Source organism: Triturus cristatus, chromosome 8, assembly GCF_964204655.1.
Source record: "Triturus cristatus chromosome 8, aTriCri1.1, whole genome shotgun sequence".
Lineage (NCBI taxonomy): Eukaryota > Metazoa > Chordata > Amphibia > Caudata > Salamandridae > Triturus > Triturus cristatus.
The window spans coordinates 72570192-72597325 of record NC_140591.1 but is presented as its reverse complement, the minus strand read 5'-3'; the positions used below and the strand labels follow the sequence as shown (position 1 = coordinate 72597325).

Sequence of the window (27134 nt, the reverse complement as noted above, 5' to 3'; positions counted from 1 at the left end):
CCCTCATTCCCTTTTGGAAAAGGCAGTAGCAGTTGCTGTGCCAAGAGCAATAATCATGGAAGCAGTTTTTCTGAGGTAAAAATCTTGTAGAAGTAGAGGCTGTCAACAATTCTTGCTCTGCCCCCTGCACTCCGTTGGGAGGGAGAGTTGGATGTTTCCAAGCATTAACCTTCATAGCAGGAGGTAAAAAAAAAGACAGTTGGGTTTCAAATAATGTGAAATCTAGTTACAAAATCAGATTCTATTCTTTCCCACTTTCAATTCTGATGATGTTCAAAGCAATACGCTTGAAGCATCTGGCCCAAGATGTATTCTTCCTATGAAAAGAACAATATAAAAAAAATCCCCTATTTGCACAAGAACAAGTAGTTATTTGTTAAGAATTATTTTTTCGAATTTAGAGTTTAGTCCGTTCCTTGATCTGAAATATGCCAGTAGGTGATTCTTCCCTACTCCCAAGCTACGCTGAAGAGATTGGATGGTATGAATAGCTCACAAGTTACTTCCCATCCTCTTCTGCAAGACCGATCAGACATTTATCTACTTTTAAGTGGGACACATTCATTATAATATAATAATAACCTGGTATTTGTAAAGTACGAACTAATCACCCTTAAGGATCTCAAGGCGCTGGGGGCCTTTCGAAAAGATTAAGCAAGCTATTGCCCAGAGTCGCATGGTGCTGAGCTGCTGCCAGCGCCGGGGATCGAACTGTGAGCCCGGTGCTCTGGAGTTAGCTGTCCTGGCCGCTGCGCCACACCTCTACCTCAATTTGGCCCTATCAATTAATGTCCTTCTATTTGACCTAAAGGCAGCTCTAAGGGTTTTTCCAGATTTAGGATGGTGGTAGTGGCAGAACTGCAGAAGAGGGAAATATTTGTCTACTTGTACTTGAACAACTGGCTAGTAAAATCCAATTTGACACATCGTCAATAAGACTAAGAATATCCTAGCTCTTTAGATGAACTCTTCAAAATCCACAACACTTAGTACAGTTCTGAGGCACACAATAGACCTACCTTAAGCAAAATTGTCTCGGAAGCAAAAACAGTTGCATTTATGTATGGTGAAACACTTGCCTTGCTTATATAGGGGGAGAGCGGATTAATTCAGTAGGCATCTTTTAGTAAATGAATGGGTGCAATATTTCCTTCCCTCTGGGGCACTCCAAAAAACTGATTTGTTTTTGCCACAGGAGACTATGCAATACGCTATGCATGGCTTTTCTTGATGCCTCAACATAGGCCAGAAGGGTGAGCGAGCGTCAGGCTTTATGTTCTGAGTAACTATATCTGATGTACCACCAAAATAGTTTCCTTAATAACTCTCCCTGCTTTGGCTACATATAACTCCCTTGCAGAAGGTACCATAGGTACCAAGGGCACTGCGACAAGGGAAGGCCTCTAAGGGCTGCAGCACTTATTGTGCCACCCTTTGAGGCCCTGTACCTTTACAAACACACTGCCAGTGCAGGCTGCGTGTTTTGGTGCAAAACTAAGTGAAGTCAACATGGCTCTCATCCCTGTGTGCCTACAACCCACTGCCCTGGCATAGGTAAGCCACCCCTCTAGCTGGGTACACAATACCAGTGGTGAGGGTACAGGTGCATGAGCTCTGTACCTCTACAGTGTCTCTGTCAATTCTTAGACATTGTAAGTGTAGTAATGCCATAAAGAGTATATGGTGCTGGGAGATTGTCATTACAAACTCCCCAGCACCATAAAGGCAATACTGAAAACTGGGAAGTTTGGTATCAAACTTCTCAGCACATTAAACCCACATTGATGAAAGTGTGGGATTTAATGAAAAATATGCACTCAGAAGGCATCTTGGAGATTCCCCCTGAAAAACGACTTAACTCTAGTGTCCTGGCCGAGTGGCTGCTTGCCAGCTTCCACCACCAGACATGTTTCTGGACCCCTGGGTCGAGAGTCTGCCGCTCTCGTGGTCCTGAAACAAAGCACATCCTGGGACGAGGTGCCAAGCTTCCTCCCCCAGGATGGGCAGAGTCCACGAAAAGGAAGCTTCAAAGGCTTGCTCCCTTTGTGAACTGACCCAGTCCTTTGCTGCTACCAGCAACTGGCCCCCATCGGTTCTGACTCGCCACCCCCTTTTGGGCAGGAGAATCGGCAGTAAAACCAATTTAGGAGGAGAGATATTCCCACCTTTGCCAACCCCACCCCTCGGGTGGGGAAGGCGAGGTGAAGCACAACTCGCAGTCCCTGCCATCTTGCAGATGGGGGATCTAGCCAACCAGAGTGATTGGAGGGTGGCATAATAGGGGGTGTACCCACCCCAAAGGAAGGGACAAATTGGTCCCAACCCGTACTTACCTGTAACGCCCCTAAATTTAGTATTTAGGGGCAACCCTGAACCTTGCCTCCTCAGACAAGGACTGAGGAGCTGTGGTGAAGAAGAGGAGGAGGACACCACCAACTGACTTGGCACCAGCCCTCCATGCCTGTCCCGACCTCGACTGCTACAGCGAAATGCCGGTGTGTCCTGCAGCCAGCAGCCCCCAAGAACCCGGAGGACCTGCCCTGCCTTCTGGATTTGCTCAACCACAGACTCCGGCTCCAGCCAAATCTGCGGGTCTGCACCCGATGCCCACGGCCAAAGTTTGAGTGTTCCAACACCACGAGGAGGTCTACCTGGCGATCCTGACCTGGGATCTGGTGATCCCTGACCTGCCTCAAATCTCCAACCTACGCCTGCAGCCCCTTTCTGGAGGATTCCCCCAACCGCGACTGGAGCAGTTAAGGAAAACCTGATGCCAAAGGACATCCCTGCACCTGATGTCCCACTGCCTTGTGTGGCCCAACCGACTGTGTCTCCGTATCTCCCACTGGTGGTCGCCTCTCCAGAAGACCTTCGTCCCTGAGCCTTCAGTGTTTGTTGTGACTGGAGAATCCCCATTGAAATTAACAGGGTACCCAACGCCAAAACAGCACCCTGCACCTGGCCGCCCCGTACCATTGTGGGTGCACCTTGTGTGCTAAATCTGATTCCCCTTTGCACTGAACCTAACACCAGGAGCTTTGCTCCCACAACCTTGTGACCTGCTCGTGAGCAGCCACCGACCGGAGGCCCCCTAGCCCCCATTGGATAACATTAGGCCTCAGCACTCTACACTTAGCCGCCCTAGTGCTGCTGAGGGTGCTTTGAGAGTGAGTCCTTGACCCTGGGGGAACCCTGGTTCTAACCCCAGAAACCATACTCCTACAACCAAATACTTACCTCTAAACCAATAGCCTAATTTCCTCCTATAGGATTGCAGTGACTGCTTTTCCGTGAAAAATCTTGTGTGGAGTTGGTTTGTATGAAACCTTGAAAAACTGCAAATGTATAAAAAGGGAATTACTTACCTTTTCTCTAGGAAATGTCCAGTGTGATATCTAGGCATATGACACTGAGTAGAAAAAGTAACTTAAAGTAATCTGAAAAGCAACGCAACAAGAAATCTCAAAATTAACTGAAGTAATTTCGATTGTTGACTTGTGTAAGCAAACCAATTGCATCAAACTGCATTCCAATTGTATTCAACTGCATTCTACCTGCAAAAGTATTATTTCACTTACCGGGACCAGGCCTGGCTTGGTTCTAGAAATATCTAAATAATAATTTTATACAAACAAATTGGTCTGAGTTCAGTCTTTGAGTGTGCGACATCATTTCATGCCTGTGTGTACAATAAATGCTTAGCACTACCCTCTGATATAGCCATACTGCTCGCCAACACTACCACAAATAGAGAGTAAGGTATTATCTACTTTTACCTCTGCCTACCTTTGGGGTTCCACTGGACTCTGTGCACACTATACTTTGGTATAGTATATTCAGAGCCAGCTTCTTAAAGTTATTGTTTTCATATAACAAAACAAAGGACATTAGCCACAAGGACTTTGTTAGCTACAACTTACATGTGCCCAACATCCCAGTGACCAAAGGATCAGGAGGTGGTAAGAAGACAGACTTTGTGCTGTGTATTCCCTGAAACTTTAAAAGTGATTTTCCTCTACCTGTGACTGCCTCTGTTTTACTCGTTTTTGGGCGTTTTGTAGGTCAAAATCAGCTTTCTTACCTTTCTGTGGCTTCCTCCGTTTCACTTGTTAGTTTGTGGGCTTTGTTAGTTAAAATCTGCTGTTTTACCTGCCCGTGACTGCTTAATGTTCGAGGCATATGAGCTGTAGATCATATGCTGTGCATAGATCGACATCTAGTGTTGGGTATGGACGTTTGCACTTTGTTTTTCTTCGAAGAAGTCTTTCCAGTCACGAGGTAGGTGACTCCTCCTTTCGGTGATAGTGCGCATGGGAATCGACTCCATTGTTAGATTGAGTTTATTTTTTTCCGCCATCATGTTCGGACGTCTATCGTTGCGCTCCGATTCGACACAATTCCTCCGGTTTCCCTTGGTGCGCAAGATACTCACCCTTGACGGTATTATTTTCGATCGCGTCTCCCTTTCTATCTCCTATCGTAATTAAAAAAATCTTTAGAACGGCGAGTTCGTGGAAGGCCGTCGTGCCTACCTGCGTCGGGTCGACCTGCAGTCGATGGAACGAACTTCCTTTAAATTCTGCCCTCGGCGACACGCGAAAAACCCGCTTACTGACTCACACAAAGCGTGTAATCTGTGTTTGTCCCATGAACACAGAGAACCAGACTGCGACGCGTTCCAGGCTTTCCACTCCAAGAAAACACTTAGCGACTGTCTGGCTCGACGTGGCAACATGCAGAGCCAGCAAACATGCTCCATTCTAGACATCTTCAGCCAACAGTCGGACGCAGAGGCCGGCGAGGCTATGGGAACTGAGAAGGGGCGGGAGCGGGTCGCCATCTCAGAATTCAAATCCGACCAAGGACATCCCACATGGTCAGGGTACCGTGAGTAAAGCTCCCCCCTCATCCCAAGAAGCAATTTCAATTAAAAAAGGCTCCGGTCCAACCTGCGCCTTCGGGCACCGGTCGGCACCAAGATAATGCTTCTGACGCCTTGCCCTGTGGCTCAGCACCAAAGCCTACCAAAAAGCCTTCCAGCTCAGAAAAGACTCCCTTCAAACCGAGTTTGAAGCCCAGACCTTCAGGGTCGAAACACAAATCCGGCACCGAACCCCACCATTTGGCCCCGAAAAAATCGTGTGACTCGAAGACCTAAACGGATTCGACTCCAGCACAGAAAATTCGGCACAGAAACAGACAGAGGTGCAGAAAACAACTACAAAGCCCATTTTCGATGCTCCAATTGAAAAACCGGATCTGATTTGTATATCCATCCACAGATTGGCCATATCGCCACTAATGTGACTCTAAAAAGAAGTGCTGATGCGGAGGAAGAATATCGCATCCCTTTAAAAAAGAGATCTGTTGGAACTAACCCTCCCCTCCTCTTCCTCCACCTATTCTTCCTTCATTACCACCTTCCCCTCAGCTTCAACCAATTTCACCTGAACATTCACCACCACATACACCTACATACAACCAGGATGATGGGGATGATCAGGATAGGGAGGACTATCCGCTATTACAAGACCTAGGGGACGATTATAACACCAATTCACCCACGGGCAATGATCCCAACCTTTACTCTACCAAACCCTCTCAACCAGATTATAGTGTAGGCTACATTGAGTTACTGGATAGAGCTGCCAACTACCATGGGGTGCAGCTACATAAGGAGTCATTAGAAGAGGATTACCTCTTTGAAACCCTCAGTACCACACAGAAGTCATCACATCCACTACCCATGGTATGGTCAGGGATGTAGATGACCTTTTTAATGACCCAATCAGAGTTTGTATTTTTACCCCTGTTGGACAAGCCAGCACCATCGGACCCAGTATATATATAAGGGGGCAATTGCCACTTGACTCCCTGGTTGTGTCCAATGCAAGAAAGAGCCAACTCCCAGACAACAGGAGACGCTCCTTCTCCTGATAAGGATTCAAAACTTATTGATGCTTCTGGGAGAAGGGTAGCTTGTCAAGCGGCCAATTTCTGGCGTGTCTCCAACACTCAGGCACTGTTAGCACGATACTACCGTGCGCACTGGGATGAAATGGAACAAGTGATCCAATATTTACCCCCGGAACACAAATCAAAAGCACAAGAGCTGGTTCATGAAGGGCAACTTATTGCTAACAATCAAATAAGATGCTCTCTAGATGCTGCAGACACTGCTGCTAGAGCTATAAACACTAGCATGCCTGGCTCCGTATATCTGGTTTTAAACCGGAGGTTCAAACCTCCATTTTAAATACCCCATTCGGTAAGGAACATCTGTTTGGCCCACTTGTAGATTCTTGGCTTGAGAAAATGAAAAAAGATACTGAGGTAGCCAAATCTATGGGAGCCCTTCAGCCCACACAGTGTTGTGCTTCCTTTCGACGCTCCTTTTACAGAGGAGGTTCCAAAAATACCTAATCAGAAGCCACCTCCACCTATAAGGGCAATAATTAACCCTCTTCATCTAGGGGATATTTCAGGGGATGTTATAGGGGTAACCGGTAAGGGCAGGGGCCAGGGATCAAGCACACGCACCTCCCTGGCCAACACAAAGCAGTGACTTGCCTTCACTTCCCCCTGACCACTCAACACCTGTCGGGGGAAGACACAGATTTTCTATTAATCTGGCAATCAATAACAGACAATTGGGTACTCCAAATTATCTGTTCTGGTTACTGCCTGGAATTTAAACACTCCTCCAAATATTCCACTTAAACCCCACAAACCAGGCCATCTATACCTCCTCAAACAAGAGGTTCAGTCACTACTTCTAAAAGGGTCTGTAAAGCCTGCGCCACCCCAACATCACAGACTGGTGTATACTCCTTTTATTTCCTAATTCTCAAAAAAGACGGTTCTCTCAGACCAATTTTAAATCTCAGAGAACTCAACCGGTACATTCAGTCAGACCATTTCCACATGGTGACACTTCAACAGGTACTTCCTCTACTACAGAAAGGCGACTTTCCATCTACTCTAGATCTAAAAGACGCCTACTTTCGTATACCAGTTCACCCTGCTTATCTCAAATTCCTCAGGTGTGTGGTAGCGGGTCAACACTATCAGTTCAGGGTACTCCCATTCTGTCACCACTGCCCCCAGAGGCTTCATGAAGTGTCTGGCAGTAGTAGCCGCTCACCTAAGGAAACAAAGCATCCACGTCTTCCCGTACTAAGACTGGCTCATCAAAGCCAACAGGTACCAAAAATGTCGGCAGCACACTTTTAAGACAATTTGGTTACTGCATCAACTAGGGTTTACAATCAATGTGCAAAAGTCACATCTCCTACCAATACGAAGGACTACCTAGGAGCCACAATAGATACTCAAACAACCCTTGCTTTTCCCAGCTCAGCTAGAATTCGAAATATTCAGGCTTTAGTTCTCCGCTTTCAATCCAGTCATTGGATTCCAGCTCGAACTTACATGCAGCTACTGGGAATTAGATCATCCTTCATCATGATCGCTCCGCATGCCAGAATGCACATGCGTCTACTTCAAGAATGCTTAGCCGGTCAGTGGAACTAGTCACAAGGTCTATTGACAGATCTAGTGTTGGTAAGCGGCAGTACTCCTCGCTCTCTGCAGCGGTGGAACACACAAAATTTATCAAAAGGACGGCCGTTCATAGACCCGGTTCCACAGATACTGACAGCGGACGCGTACCTCACTGGCTGGGGAGCTCATCTACAACAGCACACAGTGCAAGGCTTGTGGAGCCAACAACAGAAGTTGCTCCACATCAATCACCTAGAGCTGCTTGCAATATTTCTAGCACTCAAGGCGTTTCAAACTCACCTAAAGTGCAAAGCTGTCCTAATTCGTACAGACAAAATGACAGCCAGGTATTACATATAAAAACGGGGGGGAGGGCACTTTCTCAAATTGTCATACTTGGCCCAAGACATCTGGAGGTGGGCCATTCACCACTGACTTTATCTCCTTGCGGAACACCTCCAAGGAGTCCACAACCAGATTGAAGATCTCCTCAGCAGGCAGAGACGGCAAATACACAAATGGGAACTCCACTCTCAGGTCCTCCTTCCATACTTTCAACGTTTGGGAGTCCCTCACATATACCTGTTCGCCACATACCAAAACGCAAAATGTCCAAACTTCGCGTCCAACTATCCACACCCATTGTCCAATGGCAATGCACTATGGATGAATTGGTCAGGGATATTTGCTCACACTTTTCCACCTCTTCCACTCTTTCCATTAGTTGTTTGGAAACTCAGCCAAGAGTCCCTGACACTAATCCTAGTTGCTCCCACATGGCCACGTCAACCTTGGTTCACAACCCTATTGGAACTCTCAGTAGTTCTTCACCAAAAACTACGTCTTACACCCAATCTTCTCACACAGAGCCATGGAGATATGACATCCAGACCCCAGTCAACTCAATCTGGCAATCTGGCTCCTGAAGTCTTAGAGTTTGGCTATCTTAATCTACCCCCAGACTCAATGAATATTATCAAAGAGGCTAGATGTCCTACCACAAGAGCCTGCTATGCAGCAAAGTGGAAGCGGTTTGTGATATACTGTAATAACAACCACATCAACGCGCTTGATGCTTCTGTACAAAACATTGTTTGTTACATCTACAATGTTCCAATATCGCGTACACTTCCATACGCTTGCATCTGGCTGCAATCTCTGCATACCTCCAGAATAGACTACATCTGTCTCTTTTTAGAGTGCCTGTTAACAAAGCCTTTATGGAGGGACTCAAGAGTCATTCCCCCGGGGAACCACCTGCTCCATTATGGAATCTCAACATTGTTCTCACCAGACTAATGGGTCCACCCTTTGAGCCATTGCACAAATTTGAACTGCAATTTCTCACATGGAAAGCTGCTTTCCTCGTTGCTATCACATCACTCAGAAGAGTGGGTGAGCTTCAGGCAGTAACTATAGAAGAACCCTTTTTACAAATTCACCAAAATAAAGTGGTTAATTCTAAAATCTTTCCAAAAGTCATTTCTGCTTTTTCCACCAATCAATCTTTTGAGTTACCCGTGTTCTTCCGTCAACCAGATTCAGTGGCAGAACATGCCCTACGCACATTAGATGTGAAGAGAGCATTGCTTTATTACATAGAAAGGACAAAACCTTTCCGTAACACAAATCAATTTGTTGCTTTTGCTCCACCGCACAAAGGCAATTCCGTATCAAAATCAGGTATTACACGGTGGATAGTCAAGAGCATTCAAATATGCTATGCAAAAGCAATACGAACGTTAACAGTTCCCCCTAGAGCACACCCTACATGCAAACTGGGGGCTTCTATGGCATTCTTAGGAAATATACCCATAGATGACACATGCAAAGCTGCAACATGGTCTACACCTCACACATTGACAAAACACTATTGTGTAGATGTGTTAGCAACATAACAAGCTAGAGTGGGCCAGGCAGTTTTACGTACACTATTTCAGACCACTGCAACAGATACATGTTAGCCACCACTTTGGGAGATAACTTCTATATAGTCTATGCACTTTGTAAAGTAAGCATCCAAACTTACGTGGAAACAAAGTTAAGTTCTTTATTGAAGCAGAATACACCACCCACAAAGGAGCAGCTGTCCAGCATCCGGTAAGGCAAGCAACTGACAAATCCCCCTAAAGTTCTAAAAAGAATATACCTACGTAGAACAGTGCAGGTCGAGCGTGCCCACACAGTACAAAGCAGCTCGAGCTGAATAACCCACAACACTACACATAGCATATGATCTACAGCTCATATGCCTCGAACGGAAAATGCTACTTACCCATTATGCATCTGTTTTTGGCATATAGAGCTGTAGAGTCATATGTGCCCACCCCCCTCCCCGGGTACCTATACCTGTTGCAGTAACATCTTACTTAGATACATGCATTCATGGACATCTCCTTTTACTACTCTTACTAACTCCATTATCACCCTCTGCGGGAAAACAATCTAGCAATGGAGTTGATGCCCATGCGCACGATCACTGAAAAGAGGAGTCACCTACCTTGTGACTGAGAGACTTCTTCTAAGAAAAACAAAGTGCAAACATCCAGACCCAACACTAGATGGCAATCTATGCACAGCATATGACTCTACAGCTCTATATGCCAAGAACAGATGCTTACTGGGTAAGTAGCATTTTCATTTCCCTCCTAGTCTTTCCCCTAATCTGTGCTCAGACCAGTGTGTAAGCAATTCACCCCACCTCCCTTTTGTCTTAGCAAGTGCTTAAAATATTTATTTGATAAAAAAAGAAACAAAGACATATTACATCTCAGGGGCTAAGCAGCGTGTGCTTTGAGATTGCAGTAATCAGCTTTTAGGGTTTTACGCTGTTTAGAAAGTGTATGTAGCAGGGGAGTGAGTTGTTTAAGTGTTGGCGAAGCAGTATTGTGAGTGGCCTTGTTTAGGCCCTTAACTGCAGAACTACAGAGTGTGGATTGAGTCTGCCTGTCTCCAAAAAGATTATGAATTGAGCAGCAGCTCCCAGCAGCTTGACCTATATGCCCCTTATACAAGCTGCTATTGAACATTACATCTGTGCTTTGATTGGCTGCTGTACCTGGTGTTTCTATTGGGCTTAGTGTTGGTGTCTAGCTAGTCTGATAGGTCTAAGGTTCTGTTGGTCCCGGCTTTAGTGATTCTATTGGACGTGGGACTTGGAGTTAGTGTTCTAATTTGCAGACAGATCTAGGGTTTTTGATTGGTTCCTGGGGCTAGGGTTTCTATTGGGCCTAGGGCTTTGAATTTAATTTTTGATTTGCTGCTAGGACAAGGGCTGTGATTGGTTGCAAGGGCTTGGTCTCCTATGAGTCCTAGGGTTTAGGGCTAGTTTTACGATTGGTTAGGGTTTCCATTGGCTTGAAGGGGTCACATGACTATTTAAGCTCAGGGCGTTTGAGCCCAGGAGTCAAGGCTAAGGGTGGGGGAGGACAAGGGCAGTTGCTTGTTTGGCCTTATAGGGTGGAGAGGACAAGGGCAGTTGCCTGTTTGGGACTGGTCGGGCCTAGGGCCAGAGATGCTGCCCTATTTTCTGTTCACTAGAACCCACCTTATCCCATCCATAACCACAAACATTAACACACTCGCAGCAAATGCACTCCACATAATCACTACAAACAAACCCACTACAAAACCCCACAAAGAACACTTATCTATACTTCTACTCTAACTACCACACAATGGCACTTTCATTCACACACACACAACGCTACTCTATCCTATTCCACTAATGAATCCACTCATCACCAGCACAACCCAATTCCAACATCATACATAACTGTATCCCATCCAGGCAGATACCCCCTGCTCATACAAAGCACCAGCTCTACCCACTAATTACTCCTAACGGACACCTGTTTGTTACCATCAAACTTCCATCTTTTCATCCACCCACATTCTCCTCTTCCTCCTTTTACCAAAAAAACACAACCCTTACACTCCATCATACATTACCTCTTCCAACAATCAAATCTAAAACTCCTGAGACTTCTCCACCTCCTCTCACACACCACATACACTCTTTCCAAAATACATCACCACCTTCTTTACCTTGCAGCTTCCACTCGCCAACAATACTTTACATACAAATACCTCTGAAAACATACACATCTCCTCTCACTACTCCTCAAAAATAAAACCTAACACACACACCAGCACAACAAAATCTCTCACACACACTATCTCATAATCCTTTCCGTCACAAACCCTGTCGCGGGTGCTTGGCCCACTCACACAAGTGAGGAAGCATTTTTATCGGAGACCTGGTGCTGGGTGGTAGTATATTTGTGTTGGTCCCTTGATCCCGCAACTTTCCCTCATAGAAATGTGAGGAATTTATTTATTTATTTATTTTTTTATTTTTTTAATGTATTTTTTTTTTAGCTAAATTTGAGGTTGACATGGGATTCTGGGTAGGAAAGTGTTGAGAGATCTACACAAGCCACACCCTCTTGGCTCCCCCGGGTGTCTAGTTTTCAGAAATGTCTGGATTTGGTAGGTTTCCCCAGATTCCGCCGAGCCCCGGACCAAAAATGCAGGTGCCCCCCTTTTAAAACCAGGTCAGTTTTTGATAGGTAATTCTGTCTCCACACTACGTTTTGGGCCCTTCTCTGTCAGCAGGCACTAGGCCTACCCAAACAAGTGAGGTACCATTTTTATCGAGCAACTTGGTGGGGGGAGGGAGATACACAGAATAGTATAACAATTTTTATTACCAATTGTCTTTTACACACTGTCTTACATTTGGCAAGCATAAATGCATGAAAAGTCATTTTGAAAAAATGCCCTCGAATTCGCATGCTAGTATGGGTACCCACAAATTCATAAATGTGCAAATATTTATAAACAAAAAGAGATTGAGGGTAGGAGTGCTCCCAGTCCCCCTATATTATATCCAGAAACAAAATGAGGGAGTTGATCTTAAATCCACAAGGATGTAGAACAAGTATATGTAGAAAAAGTATAGTAAAGCTACAGGAGTGAAAAAGATCTTTTTCTTTTTAAGAAAAAGGTTTTTCTTTTTAAGAAACCCCTCACTCACCAACCTAGTTGGTGACATGCTTCATCATCGGGGCCCACCCAAATGGTCTAATACCATCCGGGTGTGCTTCAACGCCTGATTACAGCGGAGTGGGTTAAGATGTTACGTGATAGTGCACGTGAGTTAGTGATATAAGTGAGGTTTAAAAATACCTCAAGACCCCCTAAGTGATTTAATATGGAGTCAAGAGGTAAGATTAAAAACAATAGTGATGATACCTCTAAAGGTATAATGGCCTTTGGTATCTAGTGTTACTAGTGTTATCCTAGTGATGTTAGACAAGGTCTATCAGGTCAACATGTTTCTGCCATCTGTAGCAATGCTGGGCTTTCGTCAGGACCTAAATTGTTGGAAGGAGGGGTATGCACGCACTAAGGGGCACCCTACTCTCATTCAAAAATGTACCACCCCATATACTCTCGGTGTAGTTGAATTAGGGATCTTTTTCATGCGATCTGTGAAAAGAAGAAAGATAAAACTCCTGCATCAAATACCATGTCTTTGCTAATTTAGATATTTGACAGCAATAAATGCCGGCAAACCCACACATACCTATGTGTGATATATCAACAAATAGATGCTGCCAAAGGGAGCCTATGTGATAAAGTGAGTACCATGTATTAGCAGTTATTGCACACACAAACATACTGTGTTCCATTCTGATAAATACTAGAATCAGAATGAGTTCCTTCCACATTCGTTGCTGCTTCTTCTCATGCAGAAAAATAGCTCGTGGAAGTTCGAGCTTTCAAGAAAAAACTTGACTATTTTAAAAGTGCAACCGATCAGAGGCGATCGAATTGTCAATCTAGGATTAAATTCTAGGAAGTAACCGTGGTAATGTTTCGTAACTCTCATTGTTGTTCCTTACATATTAATGCACAAACTACTGCCCCATGGAGCCTCAGGGAGGGGGCGTCAGGTAATGGTTCAGTGCTGTGGCAAAAGAAAAAAGTATGGCGATGCGAGAATTAATCTATCGTGCCGGTAGGCGGTGGCATTAAGGTTATCAGGGACATCGCTTACCCGGTGAGAAGATTTAACTTACACCACGTTGCCTGGCCGCCCTCCGTCTCACCTACCGTCGAGTGCCTCCCAGGACCGAATGTTGCCGGTGCACTCTAGGTGGCATGTTTTTGCTGTTTGCTTCCGCATCACGTGGTATCTGAGCACGTGATGGGGGCGGGGAATTGGTGTAGTTCTAATTCAATAGAAAACGGACTGACTGTAGTTCCGTAGATTCATCTCAAAACAGCCAACGAAGTCAAATTCGTCTACGGAACTACAGTCAGTCTGTTTTCTATTGAATTAGAACTACACCAAGTCCCCGCCCCATCACGTGCTCCGATACCACGTGATGTGGAAGCAAACAGCAAAAACATGCCGCCTAGAGTGCACCGGCAACATTCGGTCCCGGGAGGCACTCGACGGTAGGTAAGACTGAGGGCGGCCAGGCAACGTGGTGTAAGTAAAATCTTCTCACCGGGTAAGCGATGTCCCTGATGCCACCGCCTACCGGCACGATAGATTAATTCTCGCATCGCCATACTTTTTTCTTTTGCCACAGCACTGAACCATTACCTGACGCCGCCTCCCTGAGGCTCCATGGGGCAGTTGTTTGTGCATTAATATGTAAGGAACAACAATGAGAGTTACGAAACATTACCACGGTTACTTCCTAGAATTTAATCCTAGATTCACAATTCGATCGACTCTGATCGGTTGCACTTTTAAAATAGTCACGTTTTTCTTGAAAGCTCGAACTTCCACGAGCTGTTTTTCTGCATGAGAAGAAGCAGCAACGAATGTGGAAGGAACTCATTCTGATTCTAGTATTTATCAGAATGGAACACAGTATGTTTGTGTGTGCAATAACTGCTAATACATGGCACTCGCTTTATCACGTAGGCTCCATTTGGCAGCATCTATTTGTTGATATATCACACATAGGTATGTGTGGGTTTGCCGGCATTTATTGCTGTCAAATATCTAAATTAGCAAAGACATGGTATTTGATGCAGGAGTTTTATCTTTCTTCTTTTCACAGATCGCATGAAAAAGATCCCTAATTCAACTACTCCGTGAGTATATGGGGTGGTACATTTTTGGATGAGAGAAGGGTGCACCTTAGTGCGTGCATACCCCTCCTTCCAACAATTTAGGTCCTGACGAAAGCCCAGCATTGCTACAGATGGCAGAAACATGTTGACCTGAAAGACCTTGTCTAACATCACTAGTAGAACACTAGTAACACTAGATACCAAAGGCCATTATACCTTTAGAGGCATCATCACTATTGTTTTTAATCTTGCCTCTTGACTCCATATTAAATCACTTAGGGGGTCTTGAGGTATTTTTAAACCTCCTTTATATCACTAACTCACGTGCACGATCACGTAACATCTTAACCCGCTCCGCTGTAATCGGGCGTTGAAGCACACCCGGATGGTATTAGACCATTTTGGTGGGCCCCGATGATGAAGCATGCCACCAACTAGGTTGGTGAGTGAGGGGTTTCTTAAAAAGAAAAACCTTTTTCTTAAAAAGAAAAACCGGGGGCGTGGCCAAGCTGTCCATGGAGTAGGACGCGAGCTGCCGGGGCTCCGGGCTGCCGCCAGAGGAAACTGCATTGAACGGCGATCTAGCGGCTGGGGAGACGCCTCCTCTGGGGGCGAGAAAACGGCGGAGGGGAGCGGGCTGCTCCCGGCTGGCTTGGAGAGCTTGGGGCTGACGGATAGCGGCACTTGAGATCGACGCCGGGGAGAGGCCCCGGGCGGAGTGGGTGCAGCCGCCATTTTGACCGTCCCTCTCCCGTGCACTGTGGAGTCGCCGTGCGGACTGACCGGATGCCTGAGCCCACCGGCGGAGCCACCTTGAAGTTCTGAGTGGGGACGAGGAGGCTCTCGAGCAGCGATTTGGGGACCTCGGTGCTTGTCAGAAGCAGCGGCGCTGGAGGGGCGTCCCCGGCTAGTGAGGGCACGCCCGCCATTTTGTGTCCCTGGTGTTACGGCGTAGTGGAGGAGACGGCTTCTGCAGCCGGGAGCTGGGGCCATCGGAGGTGCAGTGTGAGCGGCCCGGACGGAGGTGAGGAGGACGACGGGCGGCTGCGGCCTGAGCTTCTAGCCCTGCGAGCTGCTGCGGGGGAGGACGGCCTGCGGCGGCATGGAAGTCCGCGGCTGATCTCGTGAGGCCTACATCGGGGGACCCCTGGGAGCGCTGCCTGCTTTGGAGACGGCGGAGCTGTTGCAGCGCCCCGGAGCTGCGAAGGAGCGTAATCGGGGGCGTTTCAGCCTGTTCTTGACGCTTTGGCCCGCTGTGGTGCCACCGCCCCGCATCTGGGGCACCAGCCCGAGTGTTGGACCTACAACTGTCCTCCCTGTGCGCCCCGGGCCTGCCTGGCGTGGTGAGCCTCTGCCCTGCATTGGGGGTGAACTGGGGTCCCGGCTTGGCGCGTCGCCTTGGGACGGTGGTGCCTCCGCTCGATTGACTGCCTCATTGCCTGGATCCTGACCAGTGTGCCGTGCGGGGCTGAGTGGCATGGCCCTGGCGGGGCCTTGGGCGGCGCGAGCTGCTGGCTGTTGGGCCCTCCTTACATTGGCGATAAAGCAACCGCCCCTTGGCGATGGACAAGTACCCGCCGGTGTTGGCCTTCTGCGTAGGTAAGCCGGGATCCCCTGGGGGCGCTGAGCGGATGCTGTTGCGGGGGCGGCGAACATCCTCATCCTGAGATTCTGCGCCACCTGATCTCCGAGCGGGGGAGGCCCTGAGACAGAGCTTCGTGGGATTAGGGACTAGCGGCGCCCGTGTTTCGAGGGTGGTCTGCCTCCCGTTACACCCGGAGTACATTTCCTACGACGCTGCGGCCTGAGCTCGCGTTCACTGGGCCCGGAGTGGAGAGCGACCACGCGTCGGACGCTGCGCTGATCTGCCTGTGAGCCTCTGGGTGTCGGCTGACCTGCCTGGTGGCTGCGGCGGAGTGGAGGGACCCTGGGTGGACTAACCGGACTGCTGTGGTGGCCCTCTTGTTGGGGCGGAAAGGGACCGCACCATGACGCGCACTAAACCAGGGAGGGAGCCGCCAGCGACCTCTAAAGACACCATGGTGAAGGACCTCTGGAACAAGCCTGGAGTGGCGCAGGCGGGCTCTCCGCCGTTGGGGGCCGGGGCATCAGCGGAGCCGGTGACAGTCTTTTATGGCGCTTTTCATGCAAGACCTTAAGACTGAAATCGGCTCGCTGCGCACGGAGGTCCAGGCCTGCGTTAAGGAGCTCCGGAGGGATGTGGGGGAACTTGAGGACAGAGTGGACGACAAGACCCTCGATGCCCGCACAGAGGATCAGGAACGCCTTTGGCAGCGGATAGCGACCCTAGAGGAGCAGCACGTCGAACTCCAGATCCGGCAGGAGGATTTGGAAAATAGGGGGCGCCGCAATAACATACGCATTCGGGGCGTCCCGATTGGAGCGGAGGGGGCGGATATCATGACATTCGTGGCGGATCTTCTTCATGAACTCCGGGGGGACGACGATGCCTCCCCGCCGCCCTTGGACCGGGCCCACGGGGTCTCCGGGCCACCTGGGAGACCAGGACTCATCCCCGATATCCTGACAAGAGTTCACTTCTTTGTCGAAAAGGAAGCCATCCTGAAGGCGACTCGGGACAAGCCCGAACTCAAGTACGGAGGCGCCCCGATCCAGCTGTTCCAGGACTTGGCCCCCACGACCCTCAAGCGCCGGAGGGCTTTCAAGCCGATCACTGACAAGTTGCGGGACCTCAACATCCGCTATCAATGGGGTCACCCCTTCGCCCTCATATTTCAATGGGAGTCCCGGCGCCGGGTGCTGCGTTCCTACAGGGAGGCGGCACAGCTGCTTCAGGTCCCGGATTCCCCGCCGGCCAGCCCGGCGCGGCGTGCTGCTGGGCCTCGCGTCCCGCTCAAGCCTAGCTGGTCCAGGGTGCGCCGTCCGGGGCGGTCTCCCTCCCCTGCTGCAAGTCGATCATCGCGGGATAAGCAGGATATAATACGACATATTCGATCTTTGGAAGCGGGCTCATCGCAGGTGGGATCGCAGGAGTCCGCCCCCAAGTGAACCTACATGCTTGCGACACTGTTCATTCCGCGGGCCCCCCGGGTGGGGAGGGCTTGCTGCCTGTTCAATCAATGTACGTCTTGAACCCCACTTCAAAGCCACGACCACCTCATGCGGGGTGGGAAAGATGCCTGCCCTTCTTCTGTCGACGCTGCGGCTTCATGTGTGGGGCGGTAGCCCGGAGCTACTCCTGGTGTATTTGGTGGACAGTGATGGTGCCGACGGACCCCCATTCCTATTCTTGGGAGAGTGACATCTCTGGGATATCCTGTGCCATTGTGCCTGGCCACTCCCTGGACTGGAATAGGCCGTGTTGGCCATGTTGGCCGTTTTGTGGTTTCAGTTATTATCTCCTACCCTATCCTCCTTCTTCCCTCCCTTTTTTCTTCCTATCCCTCTGGCGGGGGGTACCTGTGGATGGGTTGGGGACTAAGGCGGGGATAATTGCGCCAGCAGATCAGTACTCATGTCTACAGTACCCTCCTGGAAGGTTATCTCTCTGAATGTGAAGGGGCTTAACTCACCTAGCAAAAGGCACCAGATCTGGAGATACTTGTTGCAGCAGGGCGCTGACATAGTTTTCCTGCAGGAGACACATCACCTCAAAGCTGACGTAGCTCGAATGGCCCACCCACGTTTTCCCCATCGGTTTTGGTCCTCGGCAGCCACTAAGACAGCGGGGGTCGCCATCTTCTGTCGGGCGGGCTTCCTGCAGGGAGACGTGAAGACTCGTGGGGACACTGAGGGACGGTTCCTGAGGGTTGAGCTAACGAGGGGACGCCACACGCTTACGCTTTGTAACCTCTATGCCCCCAACCAGGGTCAGGACGCCTTCCTGCGTGGGGTAATTCGGGAGTACCTTGAGCCGGTGGGATCGGACCTTATAGTAGGGGGCGACTTCAACTTGGTGTGGGACGCGGAGCTAGATCGTTGTGGGGGAGCCTTTCGTGGGGTGGGGGCCATGTCTGCTGCAGTGAAAAAATCCCTTACTGCTCTTAACCTGGTAGATGTCTGGCGTTACCACCCTCCGGGGCTAAAGGATTACACCTATTACTCACACGCGCACCGCTCCTACTCCCGCATCGATATGCTTTTTGTCTCCCACCTCCTGCTTAAAGACACTATGGCGGCATCCCACTCGAATATCTCCGTCTCCGACCATGCCCATGTGGAAGTGTCGCTCCATGAGCGCCTTACACGCGCACCCTGCTCGAGACGCTGGCGGTTCCCGGACCATGTCCTGCGGGACCCGGTTGACAGGGAGGAGATCCAGGCGGCCATACTGGCGTACTTAGAGCACAATGATTTATCGGAGACCCCTCTCCCCCTTGTCTGGGATGCCTTCAAGGCCACGATACGGGGCACCCTCACAGCTATAGCTGTCGATCGGGCGCGGGAGGCCCAACTTTATGAAACTAGGCTTGCCCGTGAAATTACGACGCTGGAAAACATGGACCAGGACCGTCCCCTGGCAGCCCATAAGCGGCGCTTGGCGGTCCTCCGGGGTCAGCTACGAGCGCATAGGACGAACAAGGCGGAACGGGCGCTACTCGCGCTCCGACAGCGTTTCTACGAAGGCGGGGATAAGGTGGGCACTGTCCTCGCGCGGCGCTTGCGTACGCGGGCGGCCAAAGCTCACATTGCAAAGCTGCAGGGGGCAGGGGGAACTTGGGTGACCACTGAATCTGCGAAGCTTCAAGCGTTCCACGACTATTACTCCTCTCTCTACATGGGGGACCCGCCGGAGCGGCCCTGGATGAGTGTGATTGGGAACCACTGAGTAAGCACCACTCTGAGCTTCTGGAGGAGCCCATCACACTGGAAGAAATAGCAGGCGCTCTGAGACCTCCCATTGGGCAAAACGCCTGGGCCCGATGGACTCCGTGTCGTTTTTCCGTACCTTCCTACCGCAGTTACAGCCGTACCTCCTACGGCTATTTAATTTGTTTGCGTAATCGTGAGGGCCGTCTCCAGATATGGCGATGGCTGAGATCGCCCTCATACCAAAGCCAGGGAAGGATCACACCCTCTGCTCCTCTTACCGGCCCATAGCCCTATTGAATACAGACCTCAAACTGTATACCAAAATTCTTGCCAAGCGACTCGGTGCCCACTTGCCCCACCTCATTGACCCGGATCAGGTGGGGTTTATACATCAACGCCAGGGCGCGGACAATGTACGTCGCATAGCTCACATTGTAGGGAAGGCCAGGCATTGGGGGATCCCGGCTTGCCTCTTGTCACTTGACGCTGAAAAGGTGTTCGACCGGGTGGACTGGGCGTTCCTCCGCGCAGTTTTACGGAAAATAGGGCTTGGACCGAAGATGGAGGCGTGCATTATGGCTCCCTATGTCTCCCCCGCGGCTAGAGTGCGAGTGAATGGTCAGCTCACACAGCCCTTTCCCATCTGTAGGGGCACTCGGCAGGGTTGCCCCCTGTTGCCCCTGCTTTTTGCCTTAGTGGTGGAACCGCTTGCTACCCTCATTCGCCAGTCCCCGGATGTCAAGGGCATCCCCCTTAGGGGCCGAGATCATAAGATCGCACTTTTTGCTGACGACCTTCTTCTCACGCTGTCCGACCCCTTAACCTCGCTTCCAGCAGCACACTCGCTGCTTCAAGCCTATGAGCGTGCCTCCGGGCTTAAAATTAATCACACAAAGTCCTGGGCGCTTAATCTCACGATTCCAGAGGAGGAGATTGCAGTGCTACGGACCTGTGCCCCCTACCAATGGGCGAGCAGATTAGTGAGATACCTTGGCCTTAACCTGACTCCGGACCTAGCCACCTGGACGCAGGCCAACTGGCAGGAGTGCAAACGCTCGGTTCTGGACGATTTGCGCACCTGGAAGACTTTGCCGCTCTCCTGGCTTGGTCGCCTCAACGCAATTAAGATGTCCGTATTGCCGAAGATACTTCATCTTTTTCAGACCCTGCCGACACCCATTCCGGAGCACCATATCCAAGGGTTACAACGAGATCTGATCTCATTCATTTGGGGAGGTAAGAAGCCGCGATTCTCTAACAAAATATTGAAACTCCCCCGGGACAGGGGCGGTCTTGCCTGTCCCAATTTACTGGACTACTATTGGGCGTCACACCTTCGCTTCATCTTGGAATGGGGGGCGTGGGAAAGCGAAAAAATTTGGTTCCACATGGACAGGGCAGTCACCTGTCGTCCGATTTGGGCCCATGCTTGGCTGCCCCGAGCGGCGCGCCACCGCAGCGCGTACATGGCGGTTCCCACTAAGACGGTCCTTGAGATATGGGACAGGGTGGCGGTCCGCAGGGGCCCTCACACCTTTCCCCTCCCCCCACACCCCTATAGCTCGCAACCCGCAGTTTCCGCCGGCCTGCCGCCCGCCCTACTTTGAGAACTGGACTGAATCCGGTTGTAGGACGATTCGAGACCTCTTTGTGGGGGGGTAGTTCAAATCTTTCACGCAATGCCAACGAGAGTTTGGACTGACGGAAAAGGACAAATTCCAATATATACAACTTCGGCATTGGGTGCAGGGCTCCTCCCTGGCGCAGGCGGCCACACGGCCCTACACTGCGTTTGAACACTTGGCGCGCACATTTGGTACTTATCGGGGCCTCATCTCCCGAATATACAAAGTGCTTCAGCACACACAGCGTCTTGGTCCCCACCCATACCAACTACGATGGCAGAACTTCTCTGGCTCAGGGGTTACACCTGCTCAGTGGACAAGGCTCTGGAGCGATATTCCCAGAACTTTTCGTAGCATACCCCAACAGGAATCGGCTTACAAGGTGATGACCCAATGGTATTATACCCCTGTCCGGCTCCAGAAGATGTTCCCCAAGGTGTCCCCGCTCTGTTGGCGCTGCACGCAAGCGTTGGGCGACTTCATCAATGTTTGGTGGACGTGTCCGCTTTTGACTACCTATTGGAAGGAAGTCCTCAGCCACATCAAGAGGGTGCTGGGCTACCCGCTGCCGGAGGACCCGCTCACGATCATTCTGGGCCTCCGGCCAACGTCAAGGCAGGCTATGACGGGCCGTGATTGGCATTTGAACCTCCACATGCTGGGTGCAGCAAAGCAAACAGTAGCGGTATATTGGAAGAAGGCGGAGACGCCTTCCATTAACGTGTGGTTTACCCGCCTATGGCAAGTGGTGGCGATGGAACTGCTCACGGCCCGCCTTCAATTTAGGGAAACCAGGTTCAGGACCCTTTGGGAGCCCTTGATGGACCACCTGGGGAGGATAGAGCATGCTAGGTTACAGCCGTCGAGACTGCGGGCCCTAAAGTTGTTTGATGATGGGATTAGCCCGACGGCCCCGGGGGCATTCTGGAGGTCCGCGGAGGGCTCCTAACTCCAGATGACCGCGCTGTGGTCTTACTCCCCCACTGCATTGTTGCATATCACCTCAATGGTACTATGGGCCTCCGGGAGACAGCATGCCCAGGTCAGGAGAGATAAGCCGAGTAAGGTCAGCGAGGCCCTGTATCTCCTGTCCCCCCGCCAGCCCTCCCCCCTCTGCCTCCGGCGCTCCTCCCCTCTTCTCCCGACTTTCCCCCCTTCTGTTTTCTGGTTTGTCTTCTTTTTTTCAGGATTTATAGAGGTTGAGTGATGCGATAGCGCCATGGTATCACAGAGCGGCAGCACTATGCCAGCCAGCCCAGTCCTCTTGAGGGTTGCGGGTTGGACCGGGAATCTCGCAATGTACTGTAAGAAATGTATGTATCTTGGCGAATTAAGCTAATATAAGCTTAGAGAGTAATATCTACTTGCCTAGCGCAGGGTAGTGATAGCCGCAGGATTTGGAAATGTACCCTCCTGGCTTGATCTCGTTGGTCCCCCGTTAAAGACTAGACTGCACTACTAGCTACACTTGTTATCTCTGATTCCCAGGCTGGTGTGAGCGCGTCTAAAGGCATGCTCGGGGGTGACAGGCACGCTAGGTGCGACACACTGAGTCGGGGTGCGGCTGACGGGGCAATGCTACAGGTGTTTCAACGATTGCGCATGTTGGGGAGATGGGGGGGCGCAATGTCCGGAGGGCGGGGGGCAGATTCAGTGTATAGAGTAAGCGGCTAGACCTTTGTTATGAGGTATATGAGAGATGCTCTGTTTTATTGCATTTGCCTTATGACACTATGCTTTTTCTGCTGCCGGCCACAGTGGTTGTAGGCGCACAGCTGTGTATTTTGATTGACCTCACCTCTCAATAAATAAAAAGTTGGTTACAAAAAAAAGAAAAACCTTTTTCTTTCCTGTATCTTTACTATACTTTTTCTACATATACTTGTTTTACATCCTTGTGGATTTAAGGATAACTCCCTCGTTTTGTTTCTAAATGTGCAAATAGCCACTGCTTCCTAACTCTGTTCTGGCGTTGTGAAGGGCCTTGTATGCGTGGGTGGTACACATTCCACGCACACACCTCTCCCTCCCTTGATTGTTCACTAGGCAGCAGCCGGAATTGGCTATTACGAAAATGGAGACTGTTAATAGAACTTTACTCAGACACTGTTACAAGCGGCATACTTGCCTGACAGTGCCTCATTTCTTGTAGTTTCTTACATTGTTTGAAAATTAACTCTTGGTCAGCTAGACATGCTTCGCTCTGCTGTCTCTATGCAATTTTGCACATTAGAATTCCCTGAAAAACCATCATAAATACATCCAACACAATATACATTTTTAAAAAGTCAAACGCTGAGCTGGCAGGTCTCGCATTTCTTCCCTTTAAAATTAGTTCGATCCTTAGACATGCACAACTCATTTCAATGTTATTTAATGAAAATGTTAATTGTATATGTGTTGTAGCCGGAAGTGTATTTTAAATTATGAAATTCAATGCATCATACATGCCTGCATTGTAAATAACGCATTGTAAATGTATTTGTAGTTTTTGTTTTCTAGCTCATGACTGAATCCCATTTTATGTATTAAGAGGGCAATGTTATTGCGAAAGGATCGTTCCAAACAATTCTCCAGACAGATTCTAATGATGGATCCTTACTTAGGGTTAAGGTTTCCTTTCTCAAAAGGGACAGTTGCAATTGCATGTTTGAGGAAACCAGTAACTAAGTTTCTCATTGTTTTGTCTATCCTTCAGTTATGTTATTTTGCATCTCGTTTCCAGCATGCACATAGAACCCTTGATCTTTGTGGGGGTGTGACGTTGAGCTGAATGTTCATAGGAGAGCTTCTCTTTCCTGTTTTTCCTGAACCGTCTTCTGTTTTCCTCTCTGCCCCTGTAATCCCTTGTGGGAAAGGTTAATCAGCCCTTTGTTCTTATGCTTCACAGGTCTTGATAAAATTGAGTTCCTTCAGAGCCACGAAAACCAGGAGATCTACCAGAAGGCATTCGATTTGATCGAGCACTACTTTGGAGCGGAGGACGAGGACAGCAGCATCGCACCGCTGGTCGACCTGAGTCAGCAGCAGTACATCTTCCAGCAGCGAGAGGCTCCAATGGAAGGATTCCAGCTCTAATCTTCTTCTAAAGAGGGTTCACCACTCCCAGTCTGTCTCTTGCCGGAGCTCAGAGCTGCTAGGCAGAAAATCTTTCAATGTCTTTCATAAAAATGTTTGCGCTCATTCGCTTGCCGTGCGCGCAGCCTCTTACTCTCTCAGGCACACACCTGACAGGAATGTTTAGCACCTCACAGCGGAGGAAGAACTCGACACCTGGACGTGATATTGGGGGGTTTAAAACGAGAATCGCCTGTGGTGCACCTCAACGATGTATCTGCAGATCTACGTTTTGCATCAGACTGGACTCTCTCTACACATGGGGACATTGATACATGGAATCCCTCTTCTTCCTGAGGTGGAAAGTGGCACCGTCACTTTGACAATGAATGAAAGACACAAGGTAAAGACATGAACACACGAACACTGACTCTCAGTACGAGACGGACGTTCACCTTCAATGCAACAAAAGCGCATCGGTAAAGTTGACACAGACTCAGTTGCGTGCATTTTTTTCACTGTACTTGACCTATAGAACTGCTTCTCTTGACGTCCAATCAGACTCATTTTATTTAAACCTCCACTGAGGATGAGAGAGCGAGAGAGCGCCTCGGACATGTTCATTTCTTGCTGGATGTGCAGGGCTGTTTGACTGGCACACATACATGTTAGCCGATTGAAAAGGAAAAAAGATACAAATAAGCTAACTTTTGTCATGCACCCAAAAGCCTTCAATGGAAATGCTTTCTGGTTTTATAAACATTTGACCTGAATCCTTCCAACTTTACGATGAAGAAAATCAAAGCTCTCACACTGGACTATAGGCTGCCTCTTTGAGAAGATCAGCCAGAATAATCCTCGATGGCCTCCTGCCCCCACCCAAGTCACTCGACTCTGAGCTGCTCCGCTTCAAGCCCATTACACCTGCCCATATGTCCTTCCAGAACAGACTTTCAATTCCTGTTGTAATCCAAGCGAGGAAAGTTCTCCCTTGCCCTAAAAAATGTGACAAGCATTCTGCACTCAGCACCATGCAGGCTTTGTGGCTTAGACCCTGCAGAGTCCTTCCCAGTTTCCTCATTCCCGTATCATAGTTATCCCCAGAACTCCCGTTTTATTTTTGAATGCTTCTTTGTTTGGTAGATTTATGGTTTGTAAATTATTACATTATTTTTTTAATGTAAGCTCTCAATATTGACATGGCTTCAATATTGATGCAAAGTCGGTAAATTGAGTGCCGAAACCTCAAGGTGCACTTTTCTTTTGCCAAGTTTCTCTTCAGCTTAAAGGAATCATTTATAAGCACTGCTCCAAATTCCCTTTCCCTTGGTAGCAGTCACAAAAATGCTAATTTATTATTTTAATGTAAAAAAAAAAAGACCCATTTAAAATAATTTCAGCAGTGCAATAATTGCCCTGGGGAGATCGTTGGGTTTTTGACATCTAACCATTTGCTCTTTTTTTTTGTCTTTTGTTACTTTGCTATAAGAGCAGTAAAATGGTTTTTATAGTAGCAATACTGCACCCTCTGACTTTCCTAATTAATCTTCCATTTTGTTCGCCTTTGTGCTACAGAACGGTGGCATAGTGGGTTTCAAAATATACCGGACTGCTTGGGCTGGCTGGTGAATTTGTCTTATGAATGCACTTTTTGCTGTCTTCCATGCGTGCCTCCACACTGTTCAGAGTATAAAGTATATAATCATTGTGAAACATTTTTGTTAGTGTGCAAAAGTTCTTGCTATGTCAGAATACTGCATCAAAACAGGCAGTATTGTTCGTTGGTATGGTCTTAGTCAAAACAAGATTCTGAAAATCCCTTCTCGAAGTGTTTCTGAGCTCCTCTTGTTTACTTTTCCGGATTACTGTTCGGGTTCCAACTCTATGATGCTTTTGAAGTCATGGCAGTTTCACCTCAGTATATCCCCCACCATCATGCTTCATTTTACTGAGTCCTTTGATTTTTTTTCCTTTATTACTTGTACCCAATGCTTAGTGTCCTGGCTTTTCAAAATGCTTGTGAACTCCCACGCCTTTTGCTTTCTTTCTGTAAAGTCCCTGCTATCCTATGCTTTTCATGCAATAGTTCATTGACCATCCCATACTGCAGTATCTTACTGTAGAAAACATGTTGACTTACTGCTCATCTCTGACTGATACTTCCCAAATTAGAACTCTAGTTTTTTACTTTGAATGCTCTGTGTTTCATGCCTTTCCCAGCATGAGATCCTGTGGAGTCATTTGGTGTTCCCTGGCTTCCCTAGATAGATCGCCGCCTTTGACACCATGCGGTCTAGAGAAAAAAAAAATCAAGTTCCCACTGGACTTCATTGTATCCTGTTCTGTGTTGTCCTGTAGACTGCTAGTACTAGAGCTCCAATCCCTTATTTGACACGTACTGTTACAATATTTATTTCCAACATAAATGTAGTCCTTTTCATAGATTGGTGTCTGCAAGCAACTCTATATTTTTCCTGTAATTTAGAAAATGTTATGTCTTTTGTGTACATAATTTAGTTTGGGATGGATTATTTTGATCTCATCCATACATATGGTCTTTGATCAATGTTCTCCATAGTATATTTTACTTTTAATGTCTTCTTCTTGGAAAACTCAAATACTCCTCTGTTTGCTGTGTGAACATGCTTTTAAACTCCTGGAAGAAGCATAGCATCAATCTTTCATATATACTTGACCATGGTTTGTGGGTTTTGGAGCAGTTGGTTATCACACTGAAAGGCTTTGAGAGGGAGAGGAAACTTTTCATAGGAGCCTTTTCCAGACAAATTCTAGATTCTTGGTGCCTAGCCTGTATTTATCCCAGGATATCTAGTCCGTGCCCACTCAAACATCCAGCTAACAAATCATGCTGGTGTCTCTAGCTAGCGAAAGCTAACGATTTTAGCAGTAGGGGCAGAATGTTTGCTCCAGAATGGCTGATTTTGCAGGTGATTATTCTAAAACAATCAAACTCTTTGACCTTGTACTGACAGTCTAAAACACAAAAATAGATTCTTGTCACAATTCTGGCCAGGCCTATTATGATTTCACTCCAGC

At 48.4% G+C, this 27134-nt stretch overlaps 1 protein-coding gene across 1 annotated transcript in view; it reads left to right on the top strand.

Annotated features, from left to right (window-relative positions):
* The window catches only part of KPNA1 (karyopherin subunit alpha 1), a 311573-nt gene extending 285788 nt beyond the window's left edge, over positions 1–25785 (top strand). The window contains exon 14 of the mRNA XM_085621023.1: positions 23911–25785. Coding sequence (XP_085477149.1) covers positions 23911–24098 — 188 coding nt within the window. The 3' untranslated portion in view covers positions 24099–25785. The remainder of the gene's footprint in view (positions 1–23910) is intronic.
* The last annotated feature ends 1349 nt before the right edge of the window (positions 25786–27134 follow it).